The sequence below is a fragment of the Chaetura pelagica genome, unplaced genomic scaffold, assembly GCF_000747805.2.
Source record: "Chaetura pelagica isolate M959 unplaced genomic scaffold, ChaPel_1.0 scaffold344, whole genome shotgun sequence".
Classification (NCBI taxonomy): Eukaryota; Metazoa; Chordata; class Aves; order Apodiformes; family Apodidae; genus Chaetura; species Chaetura pelagica.
Window position 1 is genome coordinate 1568067 of NW_009953098.1, and position 20452 is coordinate 1588518.

A 20452-nucleotide genomic window follows, 5' to 3' on the forward strand; every position below is an offset into this window, starting at 1 on the left:
ACTCCAATGACCACAGCAGTGGTGGGTTCACCCCCAGCAGGCATCAGGCTGCGTGTTGGGCTGCTCCCCCACAGGACCAGCTCACTTGCATCTGCAGCCCTGTGAGTACCACCTAGCACAAAGCACCAGGCACTGAAGAGCAGCCTGGCTGACTGACTTGACTCTTGAGGCCTCCATATCCTTCAGCTCAGGCCACCAGGAGCATTCACCACACCAGGGCAGTCTATCACAGAAGATGAGGAGATGAGATGGGTGGACTGCATCAGCAGAGTGTGGAATGGCAGTGACATGTAGACCACAGGAACAACAGGAGATGGAGGAGGAGAGATGGAAGCACAGGGTGACTGGGACAGATGGGGGGACATCAGACTCGTGATGTTAGAGGCACAACTTTTTATGATCCTTTTTTTTTTCCCTTTTCATCATCAAAGTAAAACAAAACTAAAGTGTAGGGGATTAAATCAAACTCACAGTTTTGTTTACGTTATAAAAGAACAATCTAATAATAATATCAAATTAACAATAATAATTAAACAGAAGAGTGAAGAAGAAAGCCCTGGAGAATTTCTGCCTGGATGGTGCTCACTGATGGAAGGTTTATGTGACCTGTTTTATTGTTTGGGGATCATTCCCTTGATCGCTGACTCCCGGTTTACATACGTGGCCCAGTAGACTAAGTTGAAAATGGCAAAGAGGACTGGAAAGACGATGCGGGACATCTTGTCTACCTTGCTGACACTGTTGTATGTCTTCTTACTCTCTGAGAGCTTCTCCTCTATGCGGGGCATCTTGGGGGGTACGTTGGTGGCAGCAGCAGTGGCAGCAGCGCTCTTGGAGATGGTGGGCAGGCCAGGGTCCTTGGCAATGTTGAGGGCATAAGTGGTGCCAACAATGTTGTAGGTGTTGTTGGTTTTCTTCGCTAGTGCCACTGGCTCTTTTTTCTAGGGAAGGTGGGAGAAAAAAACATAACAGAGGTGAAGCGACCGTAGAATTGCACAGAGAACATTTTGTCCTCTGACTTTACCTGCTTGCCCGGGTGAGAAGGTGGAAGAGGGTGTGAGGAACAAGAGAGCAAGAAGAAGGCACTGTGGAAGGGAAGGAAGATGTGAGAAGATGGCCAAAGCCCATGTTATCTGCCACTTGAGGGCTGCTGGATCATAGGGACGTGCTGGGCTAGAGTGGATCAGCTACTTCATGCAGTGTGTAGCGCAAAGAGGTCCTGGCACGGCAGCTAGGTCCTGCTGCAAGTTAAAGAACTGAAGCCATGTAGCTGGGTTTGTAGTCTCCTTGCAGCCCCTTAGACCAGAGTAGCGGTATAAAAAAGTGCATTTATCTGCACTTGAGCAGTAGCTGCCCCAGATGGGTGACTCCTTGGTTGGCCAACTGCTACCACATCCACATTGCATATTGCCATGTCAGTGTGAGTGCAGGCTCAAACTAGACAGGCTCCTTTGTTTCCTCTCTCAGCTACTCACTGTTAAAACGTTGCATGTAAGGTTCAACCATGGAGAGATGATGCAGGACTGTAGCCTTTAGAAAAGACTGACAGCTTGTGTGGTCATCCTGGGGGAAAAACTTTATTTTCTGCTTTGCTGGCCTGCTTCCTAAGTCAGGTGAGTGGAGGAGACAACAAACAAGATTATAGTTCCATTTAATTATTATTTTTTTTTTGCAGCAGAAAGCCAGTGGCTTTAAGAATGTGGGTGACAGCATCACAATGTTCTTGCACTGTACTGCAGGACCATATCATACACTGCCTCAGTGCCCTGAATACCTCAAAGCAATACAATTCAAGATCAAGATGTCCAAGATGCCTCTGAGACCTTTTAGAGCACCTCATGACCTATCTACAGAGCAGACAGGAGGCATTTGCACTGGCCCTGGATTTCAGGATTGCTTAACATGGCACTACAGGGCCCAGGGAAGCCTTTCACCTCACCTTCAGACCTATGGCTTGCTGCAAATGAAGGGACAGAAGTGCACCCCTCCCACCAGGCTCCAGGATAGCCATGCTGCCCAGACTGAGGAGAGAAAAGCTTGTGTAGCAAATGGCAGAAGAGACACCTCTGTGTCAGACTGGAGGTACTGAAGCATGATGGAAGATGCTGAAGGCAGTTCAGATGTTAGTGAAGGTAAGTGAACAGGAAGATAGAGCTAGGAAGTCATGGTAGGTATTGCCCCCATTCTGGGGATCTTCCTGTTGCTGCCAGGGACCTGAGACCAGCTGCACTGCAGCCCATATCATATAAAGCAATCCAAGTCTACCAGGAGAAGCCAGTAGAATGAAATCTATCCATATGCAGACACCAGGCACCCTACATGTGCCAGTGTCCATGCACTCTATGCAGTGTCCACTGTAATTACACCAAGAGCCAGCATTAGACACAGCAATGACTCTTGTTGGGAATCTGACACCTAAACTCAGGACAAGGTGTGAATTTGGATCTCACATTCTATTCAAAAGCAACTAAAAACACAAGGTAAGGCTCATCCAGGCACTTCCCAGGGGTGCTTGGCATGGTCTTACACGTATGTGTGAGGAAACCATGTACAAAGTGACTGTCAGGAGAAAGGGAGAGCAGGACCTGTTCATTTCCCCACCCTAGCCTGAGAACTGGTAGCAGGCAGCACCACTGGGTAGCACTGAGAGCTGGAAAGGCCAGATTTGCCCCACCTGCTCTGCAGAGATAATCCAAGGGCTTTAGCTTTCGTGCTGTACTTCCATTTTAAATGTGTCAGATATTTCTGGTTACCTTAGGAAATCAATTCTCCACAGTGATTTTCAGAGGGACACTAAAAGCAAACTTCTGTGCAATCTTTAAACCCCCCTCCAATTACACTGCAGCTGGGCCTGCAGCCTCATACAAATGCCAGCAATTACAGAAATTAACTTGCTGTTAGAAGGAGGTCTAAACACCTTCTGACCCAAGATCAGACTAAACCACTGATCACACCATATTCACAGTCTTTTATGGGAGAAGGTGTTATGATCTTTAACGATTAACTGAGCATCTTATTTCTGCAATCATTAGAACCATGTTAACTTGTTCCCACTGCACTGGAGGTGAACATTTCCTGCTAAAGAGCTGACAAGAAGCAAATAAAGCACTAAAGATGTTTCACCTTCTAAACCATTTAAATATGCTTAAGTATGATCACTTATTAACACAGCTACAAGAGGTAATAAAATAATTAATAATCAGTAATGAAATGGAAAACAGATTGTTGTTCACAGAATGTAATTTGAAGTGCATTGTGATTATTTTAGTATTAATCAGCCATGCTGTTTGTTCCAGGAATAAGCTGACTGCAAGTGGCCTGACACCTTCAGCCTGGGTAGCTTGTTTTTTTAGGCTTTTCCAACCAAAACCATTCTGTGATTCTATGACCTGAACACAGCAGGCTGAAACAGAGGAAAGTCAGGCAAATATAAATGCTGTGGGTGGGAATAACAAGGTTCTGCTCCTATTTAATTCAGAGGTCCCAAAATCAGCTTAAACTTCTCTGGAACCCTGATCATGCTGCTCAAGTAATGCAAAGGCTTGGGACCCTACAGGCAGGGCTTTGTCCCAGCGGCCTATGGAGTCTTCTGTCTTGGCCACAGCTATTGGCCTTGTTAGCCTTTGGGAAGCATCCAGAACACACACAGGCCACGCCAGAGCAACGTGTGTGTGCTCTGGATGTGCTCAGCTCCTGGGATGTCAGAAGAAATAGTTCAGACTGAAGTTTATTGGGCTGAGCTTTATAAACGTTTCAGGCAAGAAAGAGTGGGAAAATGGAAGGAAACCCCACATTTGCTTTGAAAACTTATGCTCCTTGGATCACCAGACAAATCCTTAGAGGTTGGATGGAGACAATAATCAGCCCAAGACACCACGCAGATAGTGTTGAAAGAGGGTGAAATGTTGTCAAAGAATGATACATGGATGCTAGTCAAGATGCTGGGAACATAAATCACTTGCAGTGCTGTGGAGAGCTACAGGTGATTGCAAGTGCAGTAGGACATGGGTTGCAGAGCTTTGTCAGCAAGGGAAAGTCAGAGTAAAAACATATTTACTGTAGTGAGGCAGAAAAAAAAGAAATGGATCTGAACCACCTTGTGAGTCTGTAAGACTTCAAACTGGTTGAAAATGGTGGCCTTTCAAGGCTGGTTCTAGTTCCTCTCTGTGTGCACGGAGGGGATTGAAACAAAGATGCCACAAACAGAAAGAAACAAAGGAGAAAGAAAAATGGTTCCCAAGTGACCTGGATGGAGGGGCAAAGTTCAGAATTGCTGAAGAGTAGGTTGGACAAAAAGCTTGGCTTAATCAGGGAAAAGGCACTGAGTGCCAATGGCAAGCATGCCAGCCACTTACACAGTACAAGAAAGAAAACCATGATGATCTTATTGACAGAGAGGTTTGGAGGATGCTTCTTGGTGACTTTCTGTTCATGAAAAGACATGTGAAAAGTATATTAAAAGCCTGGATCTAATATTCTTACTATACACTACAGGATCATTGACTTTAGGATGAGGTGCCTTACTGCCCTCATGGTGAAGAATTTCTTACTGATGCCTCACCTAAATTTTCCCTCTTGCAGTTTAAAAATACATTATCTCTTGTCCTGTCACTGCCCTCTCTGGTGAAAAGTCCCTCCCCAGCTTTTCTGTAGCCCCTTCTGGCACTATAAAGTCTCCCCTGAGCCTTCTCTTCTCCAGGCTGAACAGCCCCAACTCTCTCAGCTTGTCTTCATAACAGAGCTGCTCCAGCCCTTGGATTATCTTCATGGACCTTCTCTGGACCCTTTCCAACATGTCCAATGTGCTGAGGGCTCCAGAGCTGTATGCAGTGTTCCAGGTGCAGTCTCATAAGGACAGAAGGGCAGAATCATCTCCTTGGACCTGATGATCATCATAATGCTTTATGATGCAGAGATCAGCCATTCCCCAAGATCAGCCATTCCCCAAGATCAGCCCATCATGTTAGATTCTACAAAGAAAAAATGCTCTGTTCCCATCTAAACAGTTGGGTTGGCTAAAGGAGAGAAAGGAAGAATGGAGAGAGAGAACCTGAGCCCTGAGACAGTGAACATGCTGAGAGGGCCTGTCAGTAACCAACAGCTTTTGCAAGGTGGTGCTTTCCTTCAAATGGGATGGGAAGCATTGATGCTGCCTGTGTTTAAGATGAGGGAAGGGCTGATGTTTCTTGGGTTTTTTTCACATTCCTGCAAGGGAACAATCAACTCAGGAGAAGGATCCTTGGCATCACATCAATAAAGAGCGTTCTTTTTGGCTGGGGGAAAGGCTCTCCAGAGACCAGGGATCAGACAGGGCTTGTCACTGGTATTTTTACTCCTGGCACAAACACTTTAAAATGCCAATAGTTATTCTTCTGCCTCCTCTTTCTTGTGTGGTTTCAACCACATGGCTTGTGAATTGTTTCAAGAAGAGCTAATTAAAGGTTGAAACTGAGCCAATGAGTCACCTTCGTTGAGTAGCAAATTCACTGTTTGGGAATATTCAATGGAATAAAGATGAAAAGCCAATATGGTGACACACCATGTTCCCAAGCTCCCTGAAAGCCCATCACTCTTCAGAGAACTCTCTGAGCTGCAGAGACCTGGAGTGGGTTAGTCTTCTAAGACAAAGAACAGAGTTGGCTTGAAAAAGGAGCCATAGATTTGGAGTCCTTGATCCTCCAGCCTGATACCAATTGCTGCAAACTCACAAAGAGCCTCCTGAAACATTCCTGGTCCTGCTTAGTTTTCTAGTTTGATTACCAAGTGCACAAACATTCTACATGATCTTATGCTATTTTTTCAGCACTGTTCAGTTTTGCAGTGCTGGGTCAATGAACAAATCAAGGAGCATGCTTCTTTTATGACAAACTCAAACTTCTGAGCCTTTGCTGCTTTTTCAGCTGTGCCCAGTTCACGGAATTGCCCAAGGCTGTGGGAATCCTGACTTCGTGCTGATTTGCCCATCCCTGAAAGGGACACTGTTGCTTTGAAGACCTGTTCTGATTCTTCACTCATGCCAATGACCCAGGAAAGGCTTCTCTCATCTCCAGAGGCCAGATTAGCATTATAGTTCACGATGGAAATGGAAGAGCATCAACAGGCCTCCTCTGGAGCCTTTTTGCCCTGAGTCTGTTGCTCAGACCACAGCTGCAAAAGCAAACAGAGAGAGTCCAAGAAACACAAGAGAGACACATCCAACACCCAGCGATGGCTGCTGTTCCCCACAAGGCCTCTGTTTTGCTTTGACCTCCATCCCAGAGAGGTGACTGGCTGTTGTCTTCCCAAAAGCTACTGCAATTCCATCCGATATTTGCATACAGCCCCACCACAATTTTAAACAACACATTAAAATGCAAAGGAGTAAAAAAGGCTCTGGAACCAAGAACAAGGACAAACCTGATTTTCAGACTGATTCAATAAATACAAACAAGGAGCAGCATGCTACAGTAAGCAATTTCTCTTCACAGCTGAGATTAAATCAGCGAGGAGGGAGGGGGCACAAGCAGGGTAGCAGTGGCTGTCAGGAAGGAAGCTGACAGAGGGGCTGATCCCGTGAGTGAGAATTAAAAACGTGGGTGATGCCAGGCACTAATTCACTGCCAGCTGCTGTTTCTGATTGCCTGCTTCCTACCCACCCTCTCGGCCTGAGCTTACAAAGCAGCAGCTGCCGACCCACCAGCCTGAGCATCAGACCTCCCCGTTGCTGCTCCATGCTTGCCTGTGCCAGGGGAGACCTGCAGGCAGGGATACCAGCTGCAGGGGACACAGCAGAGTGGGACCATCTCCAGTGGCATGGCTGGCAACCCGTGGCATATATGGGAAAATGTGGCATGCTAGCAACATGGAGCAGGTTATTTATGGATTGGAGGGAGGAGAAAGGAGAGAAAAGACTACTGGAGGAGCAAGACCAAAACATGCACGTGTTCAGCAAATGGTCATGCAGAAAGACAGAGGGAAAATTGAGCAGTCATGCCTGGCTGTTTTTCTCCAGCTAAGCACAGCAACCAGCTCTCCAAGCCCTTCCCTCCCTCAGTTCTCAAGAACTGCTCCAGTTGAGACCTGAGCTGGGGACCCCAGTAAGTAGCATGCAGCCTCCTGGAATGCTGGGAGGCCGCACGTTACCCACTCCTGGCCCCAGCACAGCTCTCTCGTGCAGCATTTCTTCACCCCCTCCCCTGCCTGGCCTTGGCCACAGGGCTGACCTTCATCTCCTGGGCCTCCAGCACCTTCTTGCCGTCCCAGGCCCAGCTGCGCTTGGTGAAGTAGTTGACGGTGGCAAATTCGATCAGCGCAGAAAACACAAAGGCATAACAGACGGCTATGAACCAGTCCATGGCCGTCGCATACGCCACCTTAGGTAAGGAGTTTCTTGCGCTGATGCTTAGGGTGGTCATGGTGAGGACGGTGGTGACACCTGTGGAGACACAGCAGGAGACAGGGGTGATGTGAGACCAGATGTTTGTACCCGCCCAGCTTCTGCTCCAACCGCGCGGCGGGAGATTCCGCCCTGGCATGTTCTGAACCACCATGTTCCTGAAGTGAGCAAGAGTCCCGCCCAGCACGAGCCCGTGGTGCAGTTCATACAATAACAAACCAGTCCAGGTTGGAAGGGAAGTTAGCTTGTCCTAATCAGGGCCAACTTCAGGTTGCTCAGAGCCTGCCCTGCTTCAGTTTCAAATATCTCCAATTCACACAATCAGTGGCAAACATCTGCATCAGGATGAGATTAATCTTCCCCAAAATCCATTGACTAGATGGAGTTTGCTGCTCACTATAAGACTCCTAGCTCCTAGGTAGGCACCCACATCCAGTTCCTCATCTGCTAGTAGGGTAAGCTGCACGATGCTAGACCCAGCTCCCCCATGGAGAAGCCTCTGGTGGCTTTTGCAATAAAACAAAGATAATAAAATAACGGTAAAAAGGACAGATAGATAGTTGGGAACTTCATGGAGGACCAGGAACTGGCTTCTCCTCCAATGCAGTTCTCTCAACATTTTGGGAAAAGTGAGCTGCATGGATGGACAACTGGGATTCTGGGTCCTGCTGGCAAGGCCAGGCACCTGTCAGTGGCCCAACCTGCCAGAATGACTACGATTTATCTTAGAAAAAATATCTGTTGCAAAATGCTTTTTAAAGCTTTTTTCATTAAAGCAAGCAACCATTACTATCCATTTTCCCCAATAATGTGCTTTTCAATTAAAAATGCATTAAAACATAATAAAAATATTGAGTAATTTTCACTTCCCTTAAGCCATACTCCTGGTAATTGAAGAGTTTCAATAATATTGTTGACAACATTTTCTGAGGGGCCAAAAAACCAAAAAGGAATAAACAATTGGAGTTCTCATTACTTTCTTAATAGGAAAGCAAGGCAATTTGGGAGCAAAGCCATTTTTCACAAAGGTAGGGTTTAATTCTTCAGTCAGCTCCTTCCTGTGCAAGCCGAGGTGCTACTCGAGGAAACCTAATTGCAAATCTCAGGATGATAAAGGAGGGAATCAAATATCCTCAGGGAAGGGCCTGCTCCTGGTTTCAGGAGTGCAGGAAACTCCAGAACTGGTGCAGGTGTACGAGCCCACCTGGGACATGGATGGACACGTGGTCCAGATGTGCACTCCATGGGGTTTATCTGCACATGATTCACAGGTAGATGAGTGAAGAAAGTTCATCGATGATTCTCTCTATGCCTGAGCTAGTCCTGTTTTCCACATTTCTGTCTGAGGCCCCCTCTTCCATTCTGCTGGATGAAAACATGGAACAGTCGGTGCCAAGGGCCTGTGTTCCCTCTTCTTCACTGTTCCCACTGTTCAGTGCAGCTCTTACAGTCTCACTGACACAAACCAGTTTGGTCATACTAACCAACCAGCTGCCCACAGCTGCAGGAGACCCTGGGGATCACTGTAGGATTTGCATCCCTGGGGAAGGCAACCCAGTGCCAATGAGGAGAAGCTGAGGTGAACTGCAAATTTGAAAGCCATGATCTACATTTCACAAATTCCAGTGAACACAAAATCCATTCTGATTCCCTTGTAGTTAATTTAGGAGGATGCAGAACCACCTGTGAGCCTCCATGCACCCCGTTCCAGTCCACAGCATGGGAACAAGGTGCAGGCCTGCAGAAAGGGTCCAGAAAGGAGGACATCAGCCTTGCTGAGCTTGTGGGAGTATTTCTACCACAACTCTTGCTACAGAGAAAGTGCTTTGTGACCTTTGAAACCACACCACTTTCTGCCCTATTCAAAAGCACAAGCAGGTGGTACCATATATCCCCTCCCTGCTTGCTGACTTTTTTCCAGTACACTCTTTGTTAAGTGTCTGCTGGGCACAATTATTTCCAGAAAATACAATCCTGCATCACACCTGGTCTGTGAGAGCATGTGTGCAGATCCTGAACTAGAGGTCTTGGCAGGAAAGCACAAAGCAATTCTGTTATTAAATGTTTGTAAAAGCTATTAATGTATGTGGAATGGCAGCCTGACACTTTTCCTCAGAGAGGGGACCTGAAACCAGCTGAAGAAAATATAATAACAATATAATTGCCCTGCAGTTCTACTGCCTTAGCCCAGGAACTTGTTCTGTGGAGCTCTGCACATTAACAATTTCAAAGGTAGAGCTTTAAATGCCTCCCCATGCACCTACCCTCTCCTCAACTCAAAAGCCAATATAGATAAGCAGACACAGCCAAACTCATATAATTAGAAGATCAATACCTTGATTACTGTTAATATTTATGGCTTGGCTTGTAGCAGAAACATGGACAGCAGTATTTCTGCAGTGATCCAGCAGAAGCAGGAGTGCTGGGCAGACACTGAGAACTATTCTGGGAACTGCCCAGCTGCCTCACTGATGCTGATCATGGCCAGGAGAAAACCAGTTCTGATGCACCATCATTTGTGGTGCCTTTCTCCCCAGACCTGAGAGAATGGCCCTGTGCTCCCAGACTCACCAAAAACTGTACGGGCAGGAACAGACTCCCTGTTAAGCCAGAAGGAGACCTGGGACAGGATGACTGTCATGATGCAGGGTAGGTAGGTCTGGATCACAAAGTACCCAATCTTCCTCTTGAGGTGGAAGTGTGTGGTCATGACGACGTACTCCCCTGCAGAGAGAGCCAGTTAGAGATGCTGAGCCACTGGTTCATTCCAGGATGGGGCCAACTGACCACCAATCCATCTCTAAACCACTAAAGATCTGTCCTGAACAAACTTCGAAGCTCTTGGATGAAATTGCAGCACGTGTGTCCCTGCTGGCACTGCCTCTGTATGTCTTGCACGTGCTCACACAGCTGCTGTGCTACACCAGGCGTGTGTCCCAGTGTAGCCTGGGTGACTTCCACACCTCATTTGTCCTTTCAAAACATTCCTCTGGAGACTTCTTTCATTCACTACAAACCAGCTGTGGGACAAAGGCAAACCCATGCCAATAACCAACTGGGCAATAGGCTTTCCCTGTTTCACCCCAGGCACAAGACACCACTGTGGGTCACTCCCAACCCAGCTCCCACCTCTTTCCTGCTCCAGCTCACGGAGCCACATTGTGGGTAAGATCCCTTAAGCTCAGAGAGATCCTAGCAGCTCTTCAGTAGGATTTCAGGATAAAGGATTTTATTTTCTCTGATGATACTGAAAATATTCCACTTTTCCTCACTGTAACTATCTCAAAAATCTGGGCAAGTTCTGTCCTTTAAGGTCTGGGCTGTAAACCAAGGCAGCAGCTGTCCCTATTTTCCCTCAATGCCCTATTCCTGCACTCAGAGCTTTGGATATTTTCTTGGATTATGGTGCCTTTTTGTTGTGAGCATGGCTCTGCTAAACCATTACACACAGGAGCCTTTAGCAGCTTTCTTGCCACTTCAGGTCATTCATCTGTACATTTTACTACAACTTAAGTAGAGAGATGGGCCAGATATTATGACATTTAGTTCCCTGGACTCCCCACATTTCCCCAAGGGAGGTGATATGAGTTGTTACAGACAGACACTATTAAAATCAAGTGCACCAGAGAGGAAATATCCTCAAATGAGAGAACTACTGGTGCATAAAAAGAAAAAAAAAAAAAAGAAAAAAAAAAAAGAAAAAGAAATATGAGAGACACACATGAGATACCAGAAGCTATTGGTACCTGGATTCAGAGGGGAGAGGAGGAACAGCAGATGGGAGAGAAAGATGATTAATATTGGTCATTAATCAGAGGAAGCATTTGTTTGGGATAATCGTCTATTAGCTGTGACAATATTTGTGTAAGCAGATGCAGTGAAAATCACACTGAACATCATGTTGCATTCACCTCCCCTGCCTGCAACACTCTCCTGAGGGACTGGAAAGGGATCCAAGGCAAATGAACCCACAGTTCCAAGAACCAGCTGGGCAAGGTGGGGCTAATTTTCCTCACAAAAAATCATCTTTAGATGCCTGAAATCAGTTTTGTAGAGGGTATGGTTGATAAGGCTCTTTCAGGGGAAACCACTAACAGCCAAACCCTTTACTGTTTTTTGGTGGCTGGTTCAGATGTCCCCAGCCATATTCTCCAACAGTATGTGCCTTGCGAAGCCCTGTGGTGCCCACTGCCCACAGGAACTGCCTCTATAACTATGCAGATGATGGCATTCAAAGCCCATGGGTCCACCTCCTCCACTAGTGTCCTCAGCCCACGCATTACATGGGGGTCCCACAAGTACCTGTGCTAGATCGAACCATCTCTGTCCCAACAACATGGCCCAGCAGGTCATACTGGTTCAGGCGGGATCCACCCTTCGCTACTTCCACTGATTTATCCTTTCCCAGTGTCCAGGTGTAGATCACCTCTGTCTTTGTGTAGGCATCTGTGGAGGAGAAAGAAGAATGAGGCTCGTGCTTCTGCCTGACCTAAAATATACCAAAATTAGCCTGTAGCCAAATGAATCCCTGCTGTGCATTCCTCAGAGCCACATGGCTGAGCACAGTCAAGCCTGGCCAGAGACCAAAGCAGTTCAGAAACCGTTAAATCAAATGAGCAAAAGGGAGCTGGGGTTTTCAGAAGTGAGCTGGAAGAGGGGCCAGAGCACTGCTGTAGAGAGACACACTGTCCCCTTGACGTGCTGATTCTGCAAGGGCTGGCCCTGAGCAGAGACAAGACAGAAGGGCATCCAGGCCAGCAGGCTGCTGGGGCAGCAGCACAGCCACAGCCCTGCCATGCCAGGGACTCAGAGAGTCACGCTGGCAGCAGCTGGCAAGAAAGACTGAACACAAATGGGATTGAATTTTAGGCTAAAAAGTTAAAAATCTTTACCCTCACTCAGAAGCCACCCTCTGCAAGCCTCCCAGCTTTGGAGCTGTGTGGCTACACTGCTGCACGGGGCAGGGCTGGCGCCAGGGCCAGGGCATCCTTCCAGGGTCCCCTGTCTAACCCACCTGCCCAGCTCCCCATATGCAAACACCTCTCTTGTAACACTCACAGTCACCATCACCCCAGCTTGTCCTCATAGCTGCTCTCTTTCCCCACAGCACCCACATGCTCTTGATTTTGCCAGTCCTATGGCATCCAGAAGTTGAATCTCCCCAGACTCTGTCAGGAGCTACATCTCCCCATAATGCCCAAGCTTCCTGTCCACACCCACTCTGCACCAATTTTTTTTAAGCAAGGATGAAGTTCACTAAAACAAGTTTTTAATTCATGTTTACCTCCAACTTCTATTAAGACATTAAGGAATTCTTTGGCTGAGGTTCACATCAAGCAATGTCTCAGCTTCTGCTTTGTGGAAGATTGTGTCCTGAGACAATCAGATTTCTCTCATCTTTCTAAATAAACCACTGTTATCCCTGCACGGGAGGTTTTGGCAAACGTGTTAAATACTAAGCAGGCACTGTGCAAAGTGGGAGGAGTGGTTCTGATGATCAGCCAAAGTTTCTCAGCATGCCAGTGTGCTGTCTAAGCACTTCTGATGTGCAATACACTGTTTTCCAATCCCTCCTCCCAGCACTCTGCATGCTTCTGGGCACCTTCATCCTTCCTCAGGCTCAGCTTTATACAGCTCTGCCAATGCTCTTCCACCTTGATGGGCAGCACCTTCTGCTCTAGCAGTCATGGTTCACCCAGCACCACTCTCAGTCTACAAAGGAAACTTGCCCACAATTTTATTGCCATCATTCCTGAAAATACAGTTCTCTACATATCTGGTCATCTGGGGCAGAAGCATATCTGGTGTCACATAGGCATGGCATGGATACTTGGAGCATATTTAAAGCCAGGAAGCTGTTTTGGTTCTGCTCAGTGCCTCATCTGCAATGAAGCCTAGTCCAACCCAAACAAGGACAACTCTGACATTTAGTGGAGCTGGTAACTTCAGCAGCATCTTCTGCTAGCCTGTCTCAGACAGCTGCTGTACAAATGTCCTATGACTGGCTTAGAAACAGTTGCTCTCTGCTGCATACATCCATCTTCTACGGTGTATGGTGATAGGTAAAGCCATCACCTTCTCTGCCTGATGCAGAGAAGGGCCTGATGCCCTTACTTCTCCTGAAAGCTCTCTGCCCTCCCTCTTTGGGTGGCTGACGTGGTGGCACAGGGACAGAAGCCACTGATGAACTATTCAGGGGGCAGGGGGATCACTAGAAGGTGATCACCTAGGCAAATTTGTGTCTGCTCCTGGCATAGTCCTTCTGCTTACAAATCTGATCCACTCTAAGCTTCTTGCAGATGAGTAGCTTCCAGTTGTCGACAGCTTTTCGGTGCAAACACTTGTTTAATCCTCCTCCAAACACAGGAGAGGTGAGCTCAGATGCTGTGTGGATGGGTGCTTTAAAAAGAGCCACAGTAATATTAATTATGGGCAGCTCTCTGAGCTGATTGTCTCAAAACTCTCATCTTTCAGAGGCCAAATCAGTAAAAATACCCAGAATAATCCCAAAGGGTGTTCCAGCAGAAATGTGCACATTTATCTCTTTTCCTCACCAAGAAACATTATAAGCAATTATATGAGGAGTAATCTGCCTTCCTGCAAGTCTTGTAATAATCCCAGAGTTTAGGCCTGAGGTAGGATATTTTATATCCCCCGTCACACAGTCAATTAACATTAATAATTCATCCTCTCTTAGGCTTGCTATTTCACCTACTGGCCTTAGTGATGTCTTGTGGCAATAAATTCTACATTTAATTAGGTGCTGCCTAAGAAATAACTTTACTTGAGTAGTTTTGAAGAATCCAGCTTCATGGATGCATTTTGTCATGAGGCAGAGGAGCAGATGCACATGATAAACAAGATTTCCTCTGGTGTCAATCAACCTTTTCAAGTTTCTCCTTAACTAACTCCCAAATGGCTACAGGAAGGATCAGTTTAGAAAGTTTGTGATGTCTCTGTTTTCTTAGAGTTCAAAAGGGAGATTAGTGGTGGGGTCTCGTGCTTTAACTGGAAGTTACTCTTCCACCTAACTTAAACATTGATTGGGAATGCTGCTCAGTTCATTGGGCCTGGAGGGGACTCCAGGCAGAGTGGGATTAGAAAATCTATTTGCACATTATAGTAAACCAGTGGTTTGGAATTTGGTTCCCACTCACTTTAGGAACAAAACCAAAAGAAATATAATTTGCCTTTGGGAGTGAAAAGGGAGCTTGTTCCTAGGCAGGGTATGGGAAGACCAGGCAGATGAACAGCTGCAAACCTGGGAGGCTGGGAGCAGCTTTCAACTCAACTCACCAGCAGCCTGCAATTCTTCCCTAAACCAGAACTCTGGGGTACTGGGACTGAGATTGCCAGAGTTTCCAAGCCTTTTACTTGAGAGCAGCCTGCCTGACAAGCTGAAGAGGAGCAAGGAGTTTGCAAGCTCCATTGGAGCATGGAGCCAGAGCAACCAGAGATTTCAGACCCTCCCCAGATTGGCAGGAATGACAGTGGGGAAGCTGGACAGGACACCTAGAAGGAGACACCACTATCTTCCCAAATCTGTCCTGCCAGGATCAGCTTGCCATGAAGGAACAGCATCTCTGAGGTTTCCACCAACACTGGTCCTGCTGAGTGCTGAAGAGGCAACACTGCCCACTGCAGGCAGGGAGGGCACCAGGAAGGAGCTCTTCCCATTTCTCTAATACATTTACAGCAAAACCATAGGTGTCTAACCCATTCTGTGAGCCTGAACTGACCACAGATTTCCTTGTTCCCCACCTCTGATGATGCTAGGAGTTGCACATATGAGACACCAGAAACCCATTTGGTTTATCATTAGCAATCATTAATAACACTGTTACTAAAATAGTGGAAAATAACCAGCCAAGCAAAGGACTGTTCCTTAGCTCTGTACCCACTTCCTTGCAGAAGCTGATCAGGGTACTTACAACTCCCAAACTTCAGCGGGCAAGCATGCACATCCATTGGGAAGTCCTCCAGGTGCATGGGGCACTCTGCATGAATCGTTAGCCTGCAACACAAAACACAGGCCATGATGAGACACACAGGGCTGTGGAGGCTCCTCCCTGGCCCTTCTGCCACAGCCTCTGTGTCCTGCACCCACCAAAGGTGACAAAGGCCTCAATGTAGTCACTATCCTCTCAGTCTCCAGGCGGAGGGACATGAGCTGTGGAGAGAACAGCAGGCACACAGATCTGGCCACGTTTCCTGTTGTATAAACTCAACCTTATTGACTGAGTTCATCTTTACCCACTCAGTGCAATCAGAACATCTGCCAAAGCCCAGGACTTCTCTTTGCTTACATACTGTGCACAAATTGCTCGTCAGTGCCTGGGGCCAGGGAACATCTCGTGGGCCATGCTGGAAAGCAGAGGGAAGGGGCTTCCAGGGAACATGGCCTCTTCTTCCCGGGATCTGGAAGGAGCAGAGCACTGGCAGACTGCTTGGTCGGGAAGGCACAGCACTACTGGGCTTGCTGAACAAAGTCAGCCAGAGCTATGAAGTCATGGGTGCTGCACCACGGCACAGCACACCCCTGTGCATGGGGGAACCTCATCACTCCCTCCCTGACTCTTCCCTTGCTGGTGGCACTGCAGAGGATGCTGTGGGCAAAAGAACTGCATGTCCTGCTGTTTAAGATGCTGCAGGACAACTTGTGTGCTTTATGAATCCACCAAATCCCAGCAGGACACCTTGTCAGGGAGTGATTTTGTGAGAGAAGCACAACCATAAAGGCTGCAGAACACTGGGCCAGGCATAAAAGGATCCATTATAAAAGACTCTAAAAAAGGTAGCTCTAAGCTTGTGTTTCTTCTTGAAGTACTGCAAAGCTGGCAGCCTAAGAGGGGGATCCAGGATAGGTGGCTTCCAAGGAGATGTCTAATGCAATCTTCTCTGAAGGAACCATTTGTAGAAAAAAGGATCCACTTCTGATGCCAGGGCAAAACAACAGACAAACTGTGACAGGAGGAACAGGTGGATGCAAAGGGCAAGTGCACAGACCTAAGGCTGAAGGTGGCTTGTGGGAAACCTCAGGTCAAGAAGCAAGTTGGAAAGCTCCAACTGCAATATTTTCCTTCAGCTGAAAAAATGTTCAGGGAAGTTATTCTTCATAGGAAAATACTGAGACTTAGTCAAATGCAAAAAAAACACACACACACAAAAAAAAAACCCTGAAAAAATAAATAGAGGGTTCAGATTTTGTTCTCTAAAAGCAAAGCAGAATAAAACAAAATAATTAAAAAACCCATCAACTTCACAAAAAAAACACTGTGGGGTAAGCAAAGCAGAATCATGGTGGCTGGGAGGGGATCTGTGGGGCTGCAGCAGCAGATGGTGCTGTGACCAGTGGCCACCAGGCTGGAGCTGCCCAGAGCTGCACTCGCTGGCACTGCAGCTCTGTGGAGCCTGGGGAACTTGCTGCCAGCTGTGGGTTTTGCTCTACCAAGTAAGGAAAGAAAGCTCACAATTTCAGGCCTGTGTCCATCCTTCATCTGCTTCATCTGCCTAGGGAGGTTGGAGTTTCCCTGAGGCAGAGGCATCAAATCAAGCAGCAGAGGAGCGACGCCGAAAGCTGCTGCAGCTTTGATGGGCAGTGCTGGGAGTCAAATCCTTCCTGCATGACCCAGAGCCCCTGCAGCACCCACAGCAAGGGTGTAAATCCTTTGGGGAATGTCTGGAAGCTGAGGCATGTGACCCCTCTGCAGTGGTCCCTGGGGTCAGAGTGCCACAGCGCAGATCCCAGCGTGGGGAATTCTGTGCCTTGTTCTGGTATGAGCCCGCCAAGGGAAGTGGTGAGTTTCCTGCAGACCTTCTGAACCCAGCCTAGTGTCCCAGTGCTACCTCCCTGCTCCTTAATGCAACAGCAGCACATACTAATTCCTGCTGTTTTTCAGTGCCAGAGGCCACTGTGTTATCTCCACTGGGCACTTTGCACTGTGCCCCAGAAGCCACCTGGGAGGAAAGGGAACAACTTTATACAGATGCTGGACAACTCCGTAGGTGTGTGGTGATGTTGAGCTAGTAAAAACCACCACAATAAATCCATCAACACACCACTGAAAACACAACCTAATCTGTCTCTTCTCCACCTGCAGCCAAAGGAGATGTTAAGTCTTATGAAATAAAATAACTTTTAAAAAGCTCTATAATTCCACTGAGATGAGTCTGGTTCAGCAACTTCAGCCAGAAGCCAAAATGTTCACAGGTAACACCTGAAGAGAGTCAGCAGTACAGGAACTCCCCCTCCCATATAGATAGTGTCCACATTCCCCTTCTGCTCTTGCCCTTGCTGGCCTTCCCCTCTGTCTCCTGTTGCTGGGGAAGGGCCCCTCAGCACCATATGCTTTGCCTAATGAAATGTCAAAATGTCAAGCTAAGAGGGATGCATCTGGGTGCCCAGGCAATTACCACTGCCTCTGAACCATTTGGGTAAAAAAGCCTGTTGCAGAAATAATCATCTTTGCCCCTTGCCCTTGCAAGGCAGCTTAGCCAGCTGACCACAGAGGTTTGCTTCATTGCTCCAATAGCCTTTTCAGGTCCAGACACCTGAGCCCTGAAATGCCATTACAAAGCCTAAACAGCATGTGAAAAATAGCCAAGCTGCCAGCAATCACACAATCCAGCTGTTGTATCCTTTAGCACATCTGTCCCAGGCACTAGCAATAACTTCTGCAGAACTGTCTTGAAATCAAACCCCCAAATTCTCATGTTTCCCCCTCCATTCTGCTGGCACAACAGCACCAGAAGTGAAACATCCAGGCAGCAAAGGACGTTTTTCTCTTTAAAGTCATGGAAAGTCCTTTGAACTGCTCAACACAATGGTAAGAAGTGTGAATCAGTCTGAAGCAACTTCTGCCAAGGCTGAAGGTACAACAAACTATTTCGGCTTTGTTCTCATGGTTACCAGGAGCTTAGCAAAGCCTTTGATGTGTCATTAGAGCCCCTGTCGTTACCTGCATCGTGCTGCAGGATGCGCGAGAGGCTCAGCCCCATTTCTGGGACGCAAATGTACTAATCCCTTGGTGTGCGTGTGGCACAAAAACATGACAGCACCCTGCACAGCAGAACTGGCTTTGTTTATGCCAGGGATATTGCTTGAGTTTTGTCCTGATTTCTCCTCTAGGAGATTCATTAATAACCACAGTCAGGCCCAACAGCGTTTACGGTTTAGGCTGTGTCAGAATCTAGGTTATGTTTAATTGCCAGGGTTTGAGCTTGAAAGCTGAGTTGCTTCTAGGATCCTTGTGCTGGATCTGAAATCACTGAACTCACTTTACATCCTCCCCCGGCCCCTGGAGATTTCAGTCCATGAAGGCACAAATGCAGTGAGATAAGGTGAGCTCTGAAGATTTCTCCTGCTTAGGACAGCTTCCTCACAAAAGTCTGGCACAAAACCAAGACTGGAAAAGAGATAATTTCTGCCTTTGGATCCACTCTGGAATCTGTAAGGCAGAGAAAAGCAGGCTGGGAAGATCTCATCTCTTTGATTTGTTTGTTTAGAAGTCTAGCTTTAGTCTGCTTGGGTCCATTTATGCTGCAGTTCAAGATCAGCCCTGTTGTGGGATGCACCCAAATAACTGCCAGGCCACACCATGCAGAGGAGCTGGTGCTGGGATCTCCCACCTGCTGCGCTTGAAGAAAGGAGAATGATGGCTGCACCCCCATTGTGTGGAAGGGTTCTGCAAGCTCTAGCCTACAGTTCTCACAAGTTGCCCAGAGGTTAAAAAAATAAAACAGGCAGTAAAAACAACCCAAAGCCTTTGTTAGGAGAGATACTCTGAAGCTCTGACTTCAAAAAACAGCCTGAGAGGCTCCAACCCCTGAGCATGCTGCAGTAGGTACAGGGCTCAGCAACCCAGTGTCCTGGATGCCTTTGCAGGCAGCTTTCCCTCCAGCTCTGCCTCACCCAGAGGCTCTCTGACCCTCCTTTCCAAGTGCTGTGCACTGCTGTTCAGGACTTGTCTTTACCAATAGAGATTCTTGAAACAAAGTCTCTGGGTATGCAGCTGAGTGCATCAGCCTGGCAGTTAAAGAAAATATCCTTTTAAGTGCCTGACTTGAGCACACATTGTCTAGGAATCACTCTGACAATAACTGCAAAGCCTCAACATGCCACTCTGACAGTCCCTGGGAAGAGCAGGAGAGCTCTTTAAAGCCTGGATTCACTAAGTTGAATCCAATAAGCACAGCATTAATCTTTTGCTATGCTCATATGCTTCAAGGCCAGGAAGATCCAGAACATTTTTCTATGTGCCCCACACAACTCGAGCCAGTGAGTACATCCAGAGATTGCTGCAGCAGCTGAGTTTTTGTCTGTGCCTTATGTAAATCCACTCACAATCCACTCACAGTTTGTTGTACTCAGATTTGACACCAGAGCTTCAAGGCCCTAGCTAGGCTTTTGTGAACTACTTGGATCCTGTAGGAGCTCCACAAATAAGGTTGCAGGGGCAGGGCTGCATAAAGGAACTGTGTTTCCCATGGCCTCTAAGGCAGCTGGAACAGCAAGGGAAAGGCAGAGGGATCAGTAATCCTTTCCCTTCCTCAGCAGCTTGAAGGAGGTGAATAGAGAAGGGCAATTTTGTGCTGAGGGTGAAAAGGCCATCTTGTCACCCAGGTGACAGTGATCAGATGTTTGCACCACGTTGTTGCACCGATCTATGAGGAGTCTGTGCTGTGACCAAAGGAAATGTCCAGATGCTCAGCTACAGCTGGTGTGTGATTCCTTGAAGCTCAGGTCAGTGATAAAGAGGCTCTCTCCAGGAGCTACAAATATTGTCAAACAGTTGTAACTTTGCTGGATGCACTTGTCAAGAGTTGCTGTTCCACCAGAGCAACTTCATCTATAAATGTAAGCCTTGACTAAGAGAAGTTGGCTTTCACAGCAGGATAAACAGCGAGAGACGTGGCTCTAATTGCACATCAGCAGAGCTGATCCCTCAAGGGTATTGGCTGGTACAAGGTAAAGAAGTAGGATATGTCTGAGGAGCCAAACTGCATGGCAATGTACCAGCCTGCAAGGGATCACATGGGCAGTCCTGCCAGTCCGAGGGAAATCTGGTGGAGATCCAA

The 20452-nt window shown here is 47.3% G+C and overlaps 1 protein-coding gene across 1 annotated transcript in view; it reads right to left on the reverse strand.

Annotated features, from left to right (window-relative positions):
* Positions 1–391: 391 nt before the first annotated feature.
* Positions 392–20452, reverse strand: part of GABRA3 (gamma-aminobutyric acid (GABA) A receptor, alpha 3) — a 57683-nt gene continuing 37622 nt past the window's right edge. Inside the window, exons 5-9 of the mRNA XM_009997204.1 lie at positions 15307–15389; positions 11678–11821; positions 9947–10099; positions 7203–7414; positions 392–941 (exon numbers count right to left, since the gene is read on the reverse strand). Of these exons, the coding sequence (XP_009995506.1) occupies positions 612–941; positions 7203–7414; positions 9947–10099; positions 11678–11821; positions 15307–15389 (922 nt within the window). The 3' untranslated portion in view covers positions 392–611. The remainder of the gene's footprint in view (positions 942–7202; positions 7415–9946; positions 10100–11677; positions 11822–15306; positions 15390–20452) is intronic.